The following is a 17,486-nucleotide window of genomic DNA, read 5'->3' as shown; positions in this document are numbered from 1 at the left end:
CCACATAACATCCCGGAAACGCACACTTTTGGGTACATAAGCCTAAACAGGACAACCCTGAAGAAAACAGGACGGTTAGAAGGTATGCCCAGCTCCAATGGTTATCTGCTATATGTACAATTCTGTTAATCTGAAGTAGTGGACCAAGCAACTGCTGTATTATCAGATACCAGATTTAAAAAAAACAAAAAACAAATACAGGCAAGCTTGTTACCTTGAGCTACAACTTGCGTCTCTCCAGCTGTTGCAGAAAAAAAAAAAATCTAAAATTATCAGTGAAGAGTTTATACAATCTACTCAACACATGGACAGCGATTTCAGACCGTTTTTTTGTTTGTTGTAGTGAGCGATAAAAAGTCTCGGTGTAGCACTAGCCTAACAGCCTAGCCTGTTTTTTGGCATCATGCAGATTACAGTCGTATTATAGCTGGATGCCGAATCCGACGCACGACCGATACTAGCGGCGCCTGATGGACTGCATCGACTTACATCGATGTCCATCATGTTCTGCTGAGGTGTTCAAGTTTTGAGTGAAAAAATTGCACCTAGGCAGTGCGATTCTTCCCGTCAAGTTTGATGGACTCTGCGACAGAGCAACTAATGCGGAACAGAGCGAATTGCTGATGGAGGTGGATAAAAATACAAAAAACAGCAAATGTATGACTATAAAGGCAGCGGTTTATACACTTCATTCTTCAACTAGATTAGGTCAAAGGCTTAGGGAGCACGAAGAGTTAATAGCTCTGTAACGAAAGAAAAAAAATATATCAGCTGACAGTAACTCCACACCCTTTATGGGGAATCGAAACTTACGCCTTATAGAGGTGGAGTTCCAGCTGAACGAGTCACATCGTAAGGAAGTTCCGCCCCACGTTGCCTTCACCTCACTTTCCATGCTTTCAGCCATGGCATCTGCTGATCTGAAAGAAGACTTGACCTGCTCCATCTGCCTGATCATTTATACAGATCCTGTAACGTTGGGATGTGGACACAACTTCTGCCGGGAGTGTATTAAAAATGTGTTAGAAACACAACTTCTATCTGCACGTTTTACCTGTCCTGAATGCAGAGCGGAGTTTCAGCAGTTCCCAACACTCCAGAAGAACGTAAGTCTACATAACATAGCGCAGCATTTCCTCCCCGATCAGAAGGAACACGTGGCAGCCGAGATCTTTTGCACTTACTGTATTCAGTCCCGTGTACCAGCCGTTAAATCCTGTCTATTATGTGAAGCTTCGCTTTGTGATGACCATCTGAAGGTACACAGCAAGTCAACCGAACACATCCTTATAGAACCTATCACATCAACAGTGAACAGGAGATGTTCCACCCATGACAAAGTCCTCTTGTATTACTGCACGGAGGACGCCTCTTGTGTCTGTGTGTCCTGTAGCCTAATTGGAGAACACAAGGGCCACCAGGTGGAAACATTGAATGAAGCCTATAAGAAGATGAAGGAAAGCCTGAGGGAACTTCTGGGAAACCTGACCTCAAAGAGACAGGAGACCAAGAGAAGTCTCCAGACATTGCATGGCCTAAAGACAGATGTGCCAGAAAAAGCAGTGGTCATAAAGGATAAAGTCACCACCCTATTTAGAGATATTAGAAGACAGTTAGATTTCTTAGAGAAGAAAGTTTATTGTGAGCTGTCCAGTCAAGAGGAGCAAGTGTCACTCTCAGTCTCAGACCTGATGACGCAGCTGGAAATGAAGCAGGATGAGCTGTCCATGGAGATACAACATATTAAGGAGTTGTGTAATTTGACTGATCCGTTAACTTTCTTGCAAACTGGAAGCTCTTGTTTTCCCGAAATGGAGATGGAAGACGAAATCGATATCCTCCATTCTATAAATGGCTTGGATGAAGGTCTGATCGCAGCGAGCTTGTACAAAGGCTTAGTGGATATCGTGACTGGTATAAAGACGAGCTCCTATGTCCAGGCGGACTCAGACATTTTCTTGGATGTAGATACAGCGGCCAAATCTTTAGAGATTTCTGCAGACTTAAAATTTGCATCTTGCTCAGAAAATCTGAATTTTTGCCTAAAAACAGCAGGGAGATTTGGGTCTCATCAGGTTTTAAGTTCTAGGAGCTTTTCTTCAGGTCAACATTATTGGGAAGTAGAAACAAGAAACACTGGAAGCTTTAGGGTAGGGGTGGCTTATGCCACTATCGAGAGACAAGGTGTAACATCTTTTATTGGAAATAATGATCAATCCTGGGCTTTGCGTAGGTGTAAAGATAAGTACATATTTTATCATGACCAAGTAAACATTAGTTTGCCTCACAAGCCCTCCAGTCAGAGATTGGCAATATACTTGGATTATGAGGCTGGACAGTTGTCCTTTTATGAGTTGAGTGACCCCATTAGACACCTACACACCGTAAAGACAACCTTCACTGAGCCAGTGCATCCTGGATTTCTTATATGTGATAACTGCTGGTTAAGAATTCTCAATTAGAGGAATTGATAAAACCGTGTTGCCCTATATCACATCTTTATAATTGAGGTTTAGGATCCCCTATCATGGTTAACACAAAGGCTGGTTTACATGGGCAGAAAGAGCTCCGATCGCCGATATACTGTAGCAAGTCAATCGGCGCTCGTTTAATGGCCCTTTTACATAGGCCGAAGCAAACTGTATGGGGGACGAACAATCGTTAAAATGAATCATTCAATCCCCGTACAGTTTGCCTATTATCCCATATTTACACAGGCATATGCACACCCAATCATTGGCCGGATCTTCGAGTCAATAATGGCCGATCCTATTCCACATACTCATCACTAATGTGGCCCCCACAACCATTTTACTCAAACTACCAATCAACCCCTCTCCCCCCCCCCCCCCCATGAACTGCGGGGCAATGCAAAGGCTCATTACGAACGATATTACATGGAAAAACTCTCATTGTTTAAAAAAATCAAAATGTTTGTCAGAAGGTGAAAAGAATCTTAACGTCTGATACGGATAATAGATGTAATAAATCTGTATTCTTGTATGTGAAATTGTTTTCCTTACTCTATTGCCTGATTTTCACTGTTTGGTGTACAAAAAAATAAATAAAAGAAACTTTATTTAAACCCTTCCCGACATTTGACATATCCATACGCCAAAGTCGGGTAGGGCAAGTATGGAGCGGGCTCACGGAGTGAACCCACTCCATACGATCCCGCTCGTTTAACTCATTAAATGCTGCGGTCAATAGCGACCTCAGCATTTAAATAGTTAGAAAGAGGGGGGCGACCCCCTCTAACAGCTCATCGTGCCCCCCCGCAATGCAGTCACGGGGGGAGGGGAGCGATGGTTGCTATGGCTGCCTGTGGGCCTAATGAAGGCCCCCAGGTCCGCCATCTTTGTGCACCTATTAAGCCCTGCCTCCGGCCTGTCAGAATCACGATATACTGCAATACATTAGCATATCGTTAGTATTTTGTGCAAGCGATCTAACGATCGCTGGTTGAAGTCCCCTAGGGGGACTAATAAAAAAAAAAGTAAAATCTAGTAAAATAAAGTTGTTTTTTTATGTAAAAAAAAAATTTAAAGTTAAAAAAAACAACTTTTTCCCATTTTCCCTCTAGAGCATAGTAAAAACATAAATAAATAAACATAATTGGTATCACCGCGTCCCTAAAAGTCTGAACTATTACAATGTATCATTATTTAAGCCACACGGTGAACGCTGTAAAAAATTATTAAATTGTAAACGTCAGAATCTCTATTTTTTTTGTCACCTCATCTCCCAGTGATCAAACTGTCGCATGTGCCCCAAAATGGTATCATTAAAAACTACAGCTTATCCTGCAAAAAATAAGCCCTCATACCACTTAATCTCTGAATTTGGCGACACAAAATACATTTTATTTTTTACACTTAGGTTTTTACTTGTAAAAGTAGTAAAATATAGAAAAAACTATATATATGTCGTATCGCCGCAATCGTATTGACCGACAGAATAAAGATAACATGTTGTTTTAATTGCACAGTAAATTCCGTAAAAACGGCGCGCAAAAAACCATGGAGGAATCACTGTTTTTTTCATTTTCTAGCCCACAAATATTTTTTTTCCCGTTTCCTAGTACATTATATGGCAAAATAAATGGTGCTACGACAAACTACAACTTGTGCCGCAAAAATCAAGCCCTCATAGTACTACATAGACGGAAAAATAAAAAAAGTTATGGCTTTTGGAAGGTGGGGAGGAAAAAACGAAAATGAAAATCTGAAAAAGGGCTGCGGCGGGAAGGGGTTAAAAAGAAATCCGGACTCTTCTTAAAATGTTTCCCTACACTTTATGATGATCTGTCTGCCAAGTAAAGTACATGTCTCTCTAAAGCATTTGCCAGTAACGAGATGGGTATTGGTTCTCGTTGTGGAAATCCAGTCTTAAGGGCAATGCTTCCTGGGAAAAAACTATGCAAAATAGCTCTCAAGCAAAGGGAAGAACATGGTCTCTAGCGCCACCTATAGGAAGTTACCCTGTACGTTATTGCCTGACCCTCCGAAACACTGCTTTCTACAGATGGATTTCTCTGGTTTGGTTTTTAACCCAGTGGTGTTTTTTTGTTATTTTTTTAAACTTTCATTTTTATTTGCCTTTTTCTAATTTTACATAATAACATTTCAATACAACATTGAACTTTGAAAAACAATTAAAAAACAATTGAACATTTGCCAAAATGTATCGACATCGTTACCTTCACAAAATATTACACAATAGAACGTCCATACAAGTAAGAATTTAGAGCTTACAATTATTTCCGACACATAGCCAACCATCCCATTCCACCTCCAGTATTCTGTCCCACCAAAAAGACCTGTGCAAGTAGTCTAACAAGACCTGGTATTGTCCTAATATCTTTCTCCCTGATACCTCTAGGATATCTCCAATGCTCCCAAAGAACCACTAAGCTGTTCTCTTGCGTACCACGCTGTCTGTCTAAACGAGGTCATCAATTCTCTGATCTCCTGATCATCGAATTGAGTAACAATGAATTGTTTCCATTTGGCAAAAAAGTGTGTTGTTTCCTTTTCTTTATGTCGTTCTGTTTCTAGACATTCTATATTCAAAAGCTTCTTCAGCAGTATAATCACCTCAGATATTGTTGGGACTTCCCTAATCAGCCAGTTCTGCAATAGACATCTTTTTGCTACCATGAGGACAGTGTGGATTATTGAGGGCACCCGTCTAGATATCGCAGCATCCTCCTCCTTGTTACGTCCATGGCCGGGGATCGCCGTTCTGACTCACCCCCTGACGATCCCGGCCATGGACGCCTCTCTGCTCGGCGTCCTCCTCCCTCTGGCAGTCGCCGGCGCTGTCTTCCGGGTCCTCGCGCCGTTCCCCGCAGGGCGCGCCCGCGCGTGCACGGTCTTAAAGGGCCAGTACGCGTCCAGCTGCCGGTAATCAGGTATTAGCCCAAATGGCTGCTGGACTATAAAAGGAGCTCTGCCCACTGGTTCCTTGCCTGAGTGTTGTTGTATTCCCTAGTCTGTCTTGCTAAAGGTCTCCCAGTGTTTTCAAGTTCCCAGTGTTGCCCGTTCCTGCTGCCTGTACCCTGTATCCCGTACTACCGTTACCAGCTGTAAAAGCCAAGTCGTGTCTTCCGCCGCATCCGCGGCGTCACCTGCTGTGAAAGCCAAGTCGTATCTTCCGCGGCGTCACCTGCTGTGAAAGCCAAGTCGTGATCCTGCCACTGTCTACTATTGCCTCAGGTACCTGTTTTGAACTATAGACATTGTTTTGTACCTAGTTGGCCAGCTGCTACCCCGCTACGTGGTACGGCCCAGTGGGTCCACACCCCGCCTCGTGACAGTACACTCAGGCCATGGACCCCGCTGGCCAAGTCAAGAGTCTGTCATCCTCCCAAGCCATGCAGGCCGACCTGCAGGATCTGCAAGCGCGACAGGATCAACTCATTGTGGCAGTAGACTCCATGGCGCAGCATCTTGGTGCACTAGTTTCTTTCGTCATCGCTCCTAGTGAGACTCCTCCGACCAACCCTCCAGCTACACCTCCTGGCAGCTCCAGTTCGGACTCTCGGTTCTCGCTGCCATTGCCACCACGGTTTCATGGAGATGCAAGTTCGTGCAGGGGGTTCCTAAACCAATGCCAAATCCATTTCACTCTACACGCCCAAGTATTTTCTTCGGACGGAGCCAGGATCGCCTTTATTGTATCCCTACTCGCCAGCAAGGCCCTGGCGTGGGCGAATCCAATCTGGGAACGACAGGGACCCGTGACCAGAGGCTTCCTGGGGTTTGTGCGGTTGTTCCGTTCCGTATTTGAGGAGCCTGGACGAGCCTCATCGGCTGCTACTGCTATTTTTAACCTGCGTCAGGAGGACGTCTCCGTGGGCGAATACTCCATCCAGTTCCGGACCCTGGCAGGAGAATTGTCTTGGAATAATGAGGCCTTGGTAGCATCCTTCTGGCATGGCCTATCGCCTGAGATCAAAGACGAACTGGCTGCTCGAGATCTCCCAGCTGCCCTGGATGATCTGATGCAGCTGGCTAGCTGCGTGGACATAAGGCTCAGAGAGAGATCCCAAGAGATTCTTCAGGAGAGACGGCTTTCTAGACTGGCGCCCAACTTCCAGCAACCCCTCTTGCCCTGTTCTTCTGCTGCGCCCGAGGTCCCGATGCAGGTGGATCAGCTTAAACTGTCTGATCAGGAGAAACAGCGCAGGCGCACCTCTGGACTCTGTCTGTATTGCGGCCTCGCTGGCCATGTCGTGCGTCTGTGTCCCCAGAGGCCTAAGAAACCCCAATGTCTGGGATTGGTTGGAGAGACAACCCTGGGCGCTACTGCACTTGATAGAGAATTCTCGTCCAAGCTGTTCATTCCTGTGACCATTGTCGCTGGCGGGAGACCTCATCCAGTCTCTGCCTACCTGGACTCTGGCTCCGCAGCCAATTTCATCTGTCAAGACCTTGTGGATCTCCTTCAGTTGCCCACTGTTTTGCTGGAGAGACCATTGATCGTTGCCTCGGTAGATGGACTGCCTTTGCCTGACCCAGTATTGTCTGTGACCAAGCCGTTGAGACTCCAGGTGGGAGCTCTTCATTCCGAGCTGATCTCTCTGTATGTCCTGTCCAAGGCCGTCAACCCTGTGCTGCTGGGCTTGCCTTGGCTCCGTCTTCACGCCCCAGTCCTGAATTGGAACTCTGGAGAGGTTCTTCAGTGGGGCCCCAAGTGTCTAGACCGCTGTCTGGGTCATGTCCTTCCATCCCAGCCTTCTTCGCCTCAATCTTTGTCTGGGCTACCTCCTTGTTACTCTCAGTTCGCTGATGTCTTCGACAAAAAGGAGGCAGAGATATTGCCACCACATCGAGAATACGACTGTCCTATCGACTTGGTTCCTGACTCTTCTCCTCCTCGCGGTAGAGTATACTCTCTTTCCTTGCCAGAGACACAGTCTATGTCGGCCTACATTAAAGAGAATCTAGAGAGGGGCTTCATACGAAAGTCTTCATCCCCGGCCGGAGCCGGGTTTTTCTTTGTCAAAAAGAAGGATGGATCTCTTCGACCCTGCATTGACTACCGGGGTCTCAATCAGATCACGGTGAAGAACAGGTACCCCTTGCCGTTGATTTCTGAGCTCTTTGATCGTATACGGGGGGCGAAAATTTTTTCCAAGCTTGACCTGCGGGGGGCCTACAATCTAATCCGGATCCGTCAGGGAGACGAATGGAAGACCGCCTTTAACACACGTGATGGACACTACGAATATTTGGTCATGCCCTTCGGCCTGTGTAACGCTCCCGCAGTATTTCAAGAATTTGTGAATGACATATTTCGTGACCTTCTCTATGTCTGTGTTGTGGTGTACCTCGATGATATCTTGATTTTTTCCCCAGATCTTGTGACTCATCAGGGCCATGTCCGCCAGGTGTTGCTTAGATTTAGAGAGAATCATCTCTACGCCAAGTTGGAGAAGTGTGTGTTCCAAGAAAAGTCTCTTCCCTTCCTGGGCTACATTATCTCTGATCAGGGTCTCAAGATGGATCCTGAGAAGGTCAAGGCTGTCCTGGAGTGGCCACGTCCCCAAGGCTTAAGGGCCATACAACGCTACCTGGGATTCGCCAACTTCTACAGACTATTCATCCCCAACTTCTCTTTTCTGACAGCTCCCATCTCCACCCTTACTAAAAAGTGCATGAATGCCAAGTATGGACTCCAGAGGCGGAGATCGCATTTGAAACCTTAAAGAAAGCCTTCACGTCTGTCTCCATTCTGCACCATCCTGATGTGTCTCTGCAGTTTTCGTTAGAGGTGGATGCCTCCTCTATTGGTGCCGGGGCTCTATTGTACCAGAGGGGTTCGAAAGGCAAGACGATGGTATGTGGTTACTACTCCAAGCTGTTTTCTTCTGCAGAGCGCAACTACTCGATTGGGGACCGGAAGTTACTGGCCATCAAGATGGCTCTGCAGGAATGGAGACACCTACTGGAAGGCGCAGCTCATCCTATCCTGGTCTTCACGGACCCCAAGAACTTGACCTATCTACAGACGGCTCAACGACTGAATCCTCGTCAAGCCAGATGGTCATTGTTTTTTCACGGTTCCAGTTCGAACTCCTGCCGATAAGAATGTGAGGGCCGATGCCTTGTCTAGGTCTTTTGAAACAGAGGACACTGTGGAGCCCCCACAGAATATTATCGATCCCTCCTGCATCTACCCTGTCAACCCTCTGCAGGTTAGAGGCATTCCCCAGGAAAAACTTTAGTACGGCTGGCAGACAGAGGAAGAATCCTTCGCTGGGGTCACTGTTCCAAGCTGGCAGGACATGCGGGTGTCCGTAAGACCCGAGACCTGATTGCCCGTCAGTTCTGGTGGCCCAAGCTGCCCAAAGACGTCATAGACTTCGTCTCCTCCTGTACGGTGTGTGCAGCCAACAAGGGTTCTCACTCCAGACCAGCCGGTCTGCTCCAACCACTGCCGGTGCCCGAGGTCCCCTGGCGGCATATTGCTATGGATTTTGTTACGGATCTGCCTCCCTCTGCAGGATGCAGTGTGATATGGGTAGTGGTGGATCGTTTTTCAAAGATGGCTCATTTTATTCCGCTGACTGGCCTGCCTTCTGCCACTCGACTGGCTGACCTCTTCATGCAACACATCTTCTGTCTGCATGGATTACCTCTGCATATTGTCTCGGAACGAGGGGTCCTGTTCACCTCTAAGTTATGGAGAGCACTCTGTGGCCTACTCGGGGTAAAGTTGGACTTCTCCTCAGCTTATCACCCTCAGTCCAATGGGCAAGTTGAGAGGATTAATCAAATTATGGAGAACTACCTACGGCACTTTGTTTCCAGAAGACATGATGACTGGGTGCAGCTGCTTCCGTGGGTGGAGTTCTCTTATAATAACCATACCAGTGAGTCCACCACTTCCAGTCCGTTCTTTATAGTCTATGGCCAACATCCTCGAATACCCCTGCCCGGCTCTACTATGTCTCAGGTGCCTGCAGCCGATTCTACCTTCAGGAACTTTCTGCAAATATGGCAGCAGACACGGTCTTCTATTCTGCTGGCAGTGGACCGCATAAAGAGAAAGGCAGACACTAGAAGACGAGAACCTCCCCAGTTTCTTCCAGGTACAAAGGTCTGGCTGTCTTCCAGGAATATCCGGCTGAAGGTACCATCTTGCAAGTTTGCCCCCAGGTTCCTTGGACCCTTCGAGATTCTGCTGAAGATCAATCCTGTGTCGTACAAGCTTCGACTGCCTCCTACCCTCAAGATCCCTAATTCCTTCCACGTCTCCCTGCTAAAACCCGTGGTTCTAAACCGCTACTCCAGGACTCCTAGTTCCGCAGTGGCTCCTGGCAGTTCATCCGGAACTTTTGAAGTGAGGGAGATCCTGGCCACCAAGAAAGTAGGAGGCAGGATATTTTACATGGTGGATTGGAGGGGATTTGGTCCAGAGGAGAGGTCTTGGGAGCCAGAGGAGAATATCGATGCCCCGGTCCTCGTGAAGAAATTTCTTTCCCGCTCTGGTCCCAAGAGGAGGGGGCGTAAGAGGGGGGATACTGTTACGTCCATGGCCGGGGATCGCCGTTCTGACTCACCCCCTGACGATCCCGGCCATGGACGCCTCTCTGCTCGGCGTCCTCCTCCCTCTGGCAGTCGCCGGCGCTGTCTTCCGGGTCCTCGCGCCGTTCCCCGCAGGGCCAGTACGCGTCCAGCTGCCTGTAATCAGGTATTAGCCCAAATGGCTGCTGGACTATAAAAGGAGCTCTGCCCACTGGTTCCTTGCCTGAGTGTTGTTGTATTCCCTAGTCTGTCTTGCTAAAGGTCTCCCAGTGTTTTCCAGTTCCCAGTGTTGCCCGTTCCTGCTGCCTGTACCCTGTATCCCGTACTACCGTTACCAGCTGTAAAAGCCAAGTCGTGTCTTCTGCCGCATCCGCGGCGTCACCTGCTGTGAAAGCCAAGTCGTGATCCTGCCACTGTCTACTATTGCCTCAGGTACCCGTTTTGAACTATAGACATTGTTTTGTACCTAGTTGGTCAGCTGCTACCCCGCTACGCGGTACGGCCCAGTGGGTCCACACCCCGCCTCGTGACACTCCTCAGGCGGTCTCACCTGATGGAGCAGCAAACATTGTGGAGACATTGGTAGGGATGTTGCCCAGAATGTTGTTACAAACCTGCACATTTCCCCCCAAAAGTCTTGTGTAGCCTGACAGCTCCAAATCCCATGGTACATATCAGATTTGGCCAACTGACATTTAGGACAGGCAGTGATCCTATCCGGATTAGAGGCAGAAGCTGGGATGTTGAAACCATAAATAGAATTATGTATAATTTTGAAATACGACTCCCTCCACCTCTCATTTATGATTTCCTTTCTAACTGTCTTCCACCCTTTCAGTATAACGTCCGCAATATCCGAATCCCCCGTCAATCTTTCCCACCTTTTATAGCAATCTTTAGGATTCTGCTTAATGACTATTTCTAATGATGTTATATAATGAGGATATCGAAGCTTTTTCCAATCTCAGGCCTATAATTTCATCAAAAGTGTGTACTAGCGCTTCCTCGTGAAGTGACTGCAACCTCTCTCTGCAAAACGCCACAATCTGCATTATGGGAAAATTATGTTTATCAGCCAAATTATATCTGTCTTTGATTTCCCTCATCGTAAGCCACCTTGGATGTTCAGAGTGCATTAGGTGTTGTGCCAACATAATATTTTTTCCCCTCCACTCTCTAAAGAGAATATTGTGCGTCCCCTGCGGGAATTCTGGGTGGCCCCATAGCGGCATCCTTTTTAACAGTAGAAACGGTACCTTAAATAACTTTCTCCAGATCTTCCATGTGGCTATGGTATCTCTTAATAATATGGAGTGCTTCACATCGGAAGGGAGTTTAGAGTATCTGGTGTGTAATAGGGTTATGAGGTTCCAAGGTGCCGCTAATTGTTGTTCCAATTCCCCATTTGAAAAGTGGCTAGCACCCTGTATCCAGTCCAACAAATGTCGGAACAAACACGCCAAATTATATCCCCGGACACTGGGGAAATGTATCCCCCCCTCTTCCTTGCAATACATTAACTTAACTAATGCAATGCTGGGGCATTTTCCGTTCCAAATAAAGCGCGAGAAAGCAGTGTGTAATTTTTTTATATCAATGTGCTTCAGCAGGATTGGCAGAGTTTGTAAGGGGTAAAGTAATTTCGGGAAGCTCATAATTTTTACTAAATGACACCTCCCCATAAATGTGAGTGGAACCTGATGCCACTTATGTAGTTCTTGTGTGATCTTAGCGGGTTGTAATTTAGCGTGTATAAAGTATCCGGTGTCCTCCCTATTTTAATGCCCAGGTATGTGATGTAATGCGCAGCTGTTTGGATTGGGATCCCTGCTCTGGACCAGTAGTCATTTGAATGCGGATGATCTAGTTCCAGTAATTCACTTTTTGCTATATTGATTTTGTATCTGAAAACTCCCCAAACTCATTAATTTTTTCTAACAGACCCCTCAATTGCCTTTCGGGGTTAGACATGAATATCAGAATATCATCCGCAAACAGAGTAAGCCGTACCTCCTGGTCCCCCACTCGTATGCCTTGGAAAACATTGCTTGACTCTAAATATCTAGCATGGGGCTCTAAGGCCAAGTCAAAAAGTAAAGGCGACAGTCCCAGTGGTGTTTTAAAGAGAACTTTTCACCTCCCCAAACATGTGCAGCTGAGTTCAGCATGTTATAGGAAAGGTTTCACAAACCCTCTCTCACATAAAACTATTTTTCTAACTACCTCCGTTATTTACATATCGGTGCCATTATATTTGGTGCCCGATATGTAAATAAGCCCCTGAACAGTCAATGGGGCGTTTCTAACAAACTAACAGGCAAGGGGGCGTGATGTCTCGGCTCTGACATTGTCCAATCAGCTGCGGACGGTGTCAGGGCGGCTTGCGCTGTGTTCTCTCCCGCGATAACACACACAGACTTGGTGTTTGTGCTGCAGATAGCGTGCTCGCGCCCTCACGCATGCGCACACGGCTATTCTCTCGCACATCGATGTCACCTCTCCCGCCGCCACGGAACGAGAAGAGATGAGGAGAAGGAGATCTACTTTCATCCATCGATGTGCGCGCGAACGGCCGTGCACGCCCACGCTATCTGCAGCACAGCCACCAAGTCTGCGTGTCTTCTCGCGGGAGGGAACACAGCGCAAGCCGCCCTGGCACTGTCCGCAGCTGATTAGACAGTGTCAAAGCGAAGGCATCACGCCCCCTTGCCTGTTAGTTAGAGAAGCCCCATTGACTGTTCAGGGGCATATTTACATATCGGGCGCCAAATATAACGGCACCGATATGTAAATAACGGAGGGAATTAGAAAAATAATTTTACGTGGGACAGGGTTTGTGAAGCCTTTCCTCTAACATGCTGCACTCAGCTGCAAATGTTTGGGGAGGTGAAAGGTTCTCTTTAAGGCTCTATAAAAGGGTCGGACATTGACTTACAGGGTAGTCACCTATAGTGGCATTAGAGGGATTTCTTTCCTTCTGGGGAGCTATTTTGAATATGATAAAGGGGTTATGCAGCGCCTCTTAGTTCCACTCGATCTGACATCAGGCGTTGAGAGACACTCTTGCATGCCGGATGGGACAGTTGCCTATTCTAAATAAAAGGACACGTGCATGATGCCTCGGCAACTGTCTCACTTGGCGTGCAGCAGCGTCTCTCCAAGCCCAATCTTAGATCAAAGAGAGAGACAAATTTTAAATAGATTTAAAAATATATATATTTTGTGGAAAAGCTCATCGTTGACGATGATCTGAGTTTTCCATAAGAAGCCCCCCCAAAAACCTGAAAGTCATAAAACTAAGGGTCACACACAACATATACAGTAAGTTGTATAGAGGGACACGGACTTGTAGGCACTCCATGCACCACCGTATAGTGCTCGGTGTGGTTGCGTATTATGGGGTTATTGACCCCTAGAAGAATATCTTAGAAATATGGCATCTGATGGAGCATGTACGGTGGTAAAGTATAGACCCATAGACTGCTATGGGTGCCCTATTATAGCTCCATACAACTTGGAGGTTGTGCATATGGACTAAGAGTAGTTATACACAGAAGAGTTTTTAACTGGACCCAATTCCTGAGGTTGCAGATCCAGTTGAGAATGGCGCTCGCCCGGGTATTGGGCTGTGGTCCCCATTCTCTCCAGGCCCAGTCACAGTTGAACCCCTTGCGCCCAGAATCGGTATAAATTACCCTTCAGTTTGCTCCCCCTAGTGGTGGGCATTTGCATATAAAATCTCTATCATTAGCAAATCATAACATGTAGGGAGACTTGAGCTATCAGAGCTCAGTACTGAAGAAACAGCTCCAACGCCTATTATACTGAAGTATTATAATTATTATGGTCACCTCCTCAGCACTGTTATGGTGTGGAAAATACCCTAAAATGTGTTCATAAACTCCTGAGTGTAGTAAAAAAAACTTCCACATTCCCATGTAGAACTCCCTAATTCCTGAGTATTTGATCGAAATTAAAGGTCTAGCCCGGGGCACAACCAGTTAATAATTATTCACAAAGGTGAGGTCTGACGGTTCAGACTCGCCCTGATTTGGAATAAGGTAAAACAAGCTCCACTAGATTTTTGAGAAGTTTTTAACTCGTCTTCAATATTTTTTGAGAATGGCGTCTGCTGATCTGGCAGATAAGCTCATTTGCTCCATCTGTCTGAAGATCTACAAGGATCCTATAAGGCTAATATGTGGACACAACTTCTGCCGGGAGTGTGTTGATGATGTGCTGGATACCCTAGAGAGATCAGAAGCTTATAGCTGTCCGGAGTGCACAGTGGAGTTTCAAGAACGTCTTGTACTGCCCAAGATACAGCCCTTGAATGAAGACAATGAGATCTTCTGTACGGACTGCACATGGTCTCCTCTACCTGCTGTTATATCCTGTTTGAATTGTGAAGCTTCTCTGTGTGCTAACCACCTAAGAGTCCACGGCAAATCGGAGGAACACGTCTTCACAAAACTGAACTTCACGTGTTCCTCTCCCAAGAAAACCTTCCGCTCTGAAGATGTGGCTTCTCTCTGCGTCACCTGCTCTCCTTCTGAAGAACATCAATCACACCAAGTGGAGCCATTGACTGAAGCCTCAGATAAGAAAACAGGAAAACTAAGAGGTGTTCTAGAGAAACTGACCAAAAACAGACAGACTACAGAGGAAAGAGTTGAGGATTTACGGAAGTATCTAAGAGGAGCACAAGAAAATGCATCTGGAGTAACAGAGAGAGTTGTTGCATTGTTTAGAGACACCAGAAGAAAGCTGGATGGCCTAGAAAACAAAATCCTGAAGGACATCTCCAACCAGGAAGCGCAAAGTAGAGCTTCAGTCTGTGACCTCATCCACGAGCTGGAAATAAAGATAGATAAACTGTCCCGAGATATACAAGACATGGAGGAGTTATGTACCATGACAGAGCCTTTGCCCGTCTTACAACGATGGGAGTCAGCTAAGAATGACATTGGGGACATTGAGGATGTACTTAGTCATGATTGGAGTGATCTGGATGTAGGCCTGATCTCGGTGACTCTACATACAGCCCTTTCAGATATTGTTACTAGTGTGAAAAGGGCTTTCTATGTCCAGCAGACACAGGACATTGTGCTGAATGTGAACACGGCTTCTAACGATATACATATTTCCGGGGACCTTAAAAGTGCATCTGGGTCAGAGTTCATGCAGAATCGGCCGAAGTTACCAGAGAGGTTTCAGTACAACCAGGTTTTAAGTACCGGGAATTTCTCCTCCGGTAGACACTTCTTGGAAGTTGGGACGGGTCACACTGGGAATTGGAGGCTAGGATTGGCCTCTCCTGAAATTGCGAGGAAAGGCTACCACGCGCTCATTGGACATAGTAACAAGTCGTGGGGTCTGTGCAGATATCTGAATCAATATTTTGTCATACATGACAGAAAGGTCATTCCTGTTCCTCACAAGCCATCTTCTCAGAGGTTGGGGATATTCCTGGATTATGAGGCTGGCCGCATAGGCTTTTATGAGTTGTGTGATCCGATAAGGCACCTGTATACCTACGTCGCCACCTTTAATGAAGCTCTTCATGTTATAATTGGTGTGTACACGGGCTGGGTAAGAATTAGAAGCTAGTTATTACAATCTACGAATTGATTAATGTAAAGGATTTTTGTTTAAAGGGGGTCTCCACCTATAAGCATACATTGAAAGTAATGTCTGACTGCTTTAAAGGGGTTGTCCAGTATTAGAAAAAAATGTCTGCTTTCTTCCAAAAACAGCACCACACCTGTCCACAGGCTAAGTATGGTATTGCAGATCCACTAAATTCACTTCAGTGGAGCGGAGCTGGCAGGTGTGGCATGGTTCTTGGAAATCAGCCATCTTTTCTAATCCTGGACAATCCCTTTAAGTCTTATTGGGTTTCTTTATCCCTTCTGTGCCCTTAGTTTAGAGGAAAGCCAGCCTTCTGCAAAGTAATTTAAAACAAACTGGTTGCTAGGGACGTGCTGCCTGACAACCGCATTGGAAAGATTGGTTGTTAGGAAGTGTATCCATAGCAACCAGACTATTCAACATGACTGGATTGGCACTGTCAAGTAGAAATACAGCCTGGCAGTAGTCGCGCCATTCTTCGGGCTCATACACATACAGCCATATTACGGTTACGTTTTGACGTAATAGGGCTGCATGTAGACTCTACTGTACCTTCGTATGCCTCCGGATTCAAACGGAGGCTTTTTCTGTCGGAGTCTGTATGAAAAAAAAAATGGTGGCATGCTGCATCGGACTCCATATGTATGGAGACATAAGGAAGCATCGCTCCATACTAAGTATCTATGTATAGGGCTCTACCATGTAAATGAGCCCTTAATTTCAGGTTGCGGTATTGCTTAAAAAACACAATTTACGGTTCCTCCTACTTTAATTTAATGGGGTAGATATAGGGGTGCAGGCTGCGTCACAACTGGACCCTGAGGACAGCAGTACTATAGTCCTACAGAACAGGATGGCACTGGTCTAGCCACGTATCAAGATAAGGAAATCTGTGGCCTTAAAGTTAATGTACATCTTTGACCTTTGTGCCATTTTTTAGGCCTGACTTTCTGCAGTGATTAATTTCCTAATATATCTTGATAGTAGTCAGAGCTCCATTTTACTGATAGAGAGCCCCAAATCTCCAGCATAGACAGAGATAAATAATAACATGTCCTCCTGCAGTCACCACTAGGGGGAGCTTACTGCATACTGTATTATTATGGAGTTCAATATATAACCAGTATGCAGTAAGCTCATAGGCTCCCTCTAGTGGTGGCTGCAGGCAACAGAATTTTATCATTTAATTCTATGTCTATGCGGGGGATTTGGAGCTCTGATTGATATTAAAAAAAAGTATTAAAGAAAATTAATCACAAAATGTTAATCCTATTAAATAAAACAAATCCTAATGCCGGGTGGACATTCAGTAGTTACAGAATAGCTACATTCCTTGTTATTCGGAGAAGCAAAAAAAAATAAAATCTTTATCTTGTGTGTATTTGTATATATATAGGTGGAGGAGGGTAACACTTGTAGTTTGTATTCTATAATTATGGAGACATGGGTTTCCATAGGAGCTGCAGACACAAAACAATAAAATCTATTTTTAATTTAAATCTGTATGCTTCTTTATTTTGGAGCACGAAAACTAAAAATGGTTCCAAAAGTATACACACCCCACAAGGGCTTACGCATTTCTGAACAAATAAAGATTATAAAAAAATTGACCACTAGAGGGCGAGCTACATCAAGGAATTACAACTGTTCACCGAGCATTTCATTAAAAAAACTTGTAATACATCAATATCCGTGGCAGGTTCACTGATAACGCAACACAAATCCAGGATAAATTAGCTTTCATTACATCACAAGTCAAGTTTGATCCTGTCAAAACAAAAAAAAACCTTCAGATCAGGTTTGTAAGGGTAATCATCATAA

General features: G+C 45.7%; 3 protein-coding genes across 3 annotated transcripts in view; 2 read left to right on the top strand and 1 right to left on the bottom strand.

The window, feature by feature from the left end:
• The window catches only part of MYH10 (myosin heavy chain 10), a 153,959-nt gene that overhangs the window by 117,367 nt on the left and 19,106 nt on the right, over nucleotides 1–17,486 (bottom strand). The window lies entirely within an intron of this gene.
• On the top strand, nucleotides 906–2,939 carry LOC142665738 (E3 ubiquitin/ISG15 ligase TRIM25-like). The gene has a single exon (XM_075845489.1). It carries the CDS (start codon nucleotides 906–908, stop codon nucleotides 2,460–2,462), a length of 1,557 nt encoding a protein of 518 aa, XP_075701604.1. The 3' UTR covers nucleotides 2,463–2,939.
• LOC142665543 (E3 ubiquitin-protein ligase TRIM11-like) lies at nucleotides 14,157–15,644 on the top strand. The gene has a single exon (XM_075845249.1). It carries the CDS (start codon nucleotides 14,157–14,159, stop codon nucleotides 15,642–15,644), a length of 1,488 nt encoding a protein of 495 aa, XP_075701364.1.

This window comes from Rhinoderma darwinii, chromosome 13 (assembly GCF_050947455.1).
Source record: "Rhinoderma darwinii isolate aRhiDar2 chromosome 13, aRhiDar2.hap1, whole genome shotgun sequence".
NCBI classification, from domain to species: domain Eukaryota; kingdom Metazoa; phylum Chordata; class Amphibia; order Anura; family Rhinodermatidae; genus Rhinoderma; species Rhinoderma darwinii.
The sequence above is the reverse complement of the archived record's forward strand: the minus strand, read 5'-3'. Positions and strand labels throughout refer to the sequence as shown.

Bases quoted from the DNA above. Each gene is read 5' to 3' on its own strand.
- LOC142665738 (XM_075845489.1), top strand. From the start codon at position 906: ATGGCATCTGCTGATCTGAAAGAAGACTTGACCTGCTCCATCTGCCTG.
- LOC142665543 (XM_075845249.1), top strand. From the start codon at position 14,157: ATGGCGTCTGCTGATCTGGCAGATAAGCTCATTTGCTCCATCTGTCTG.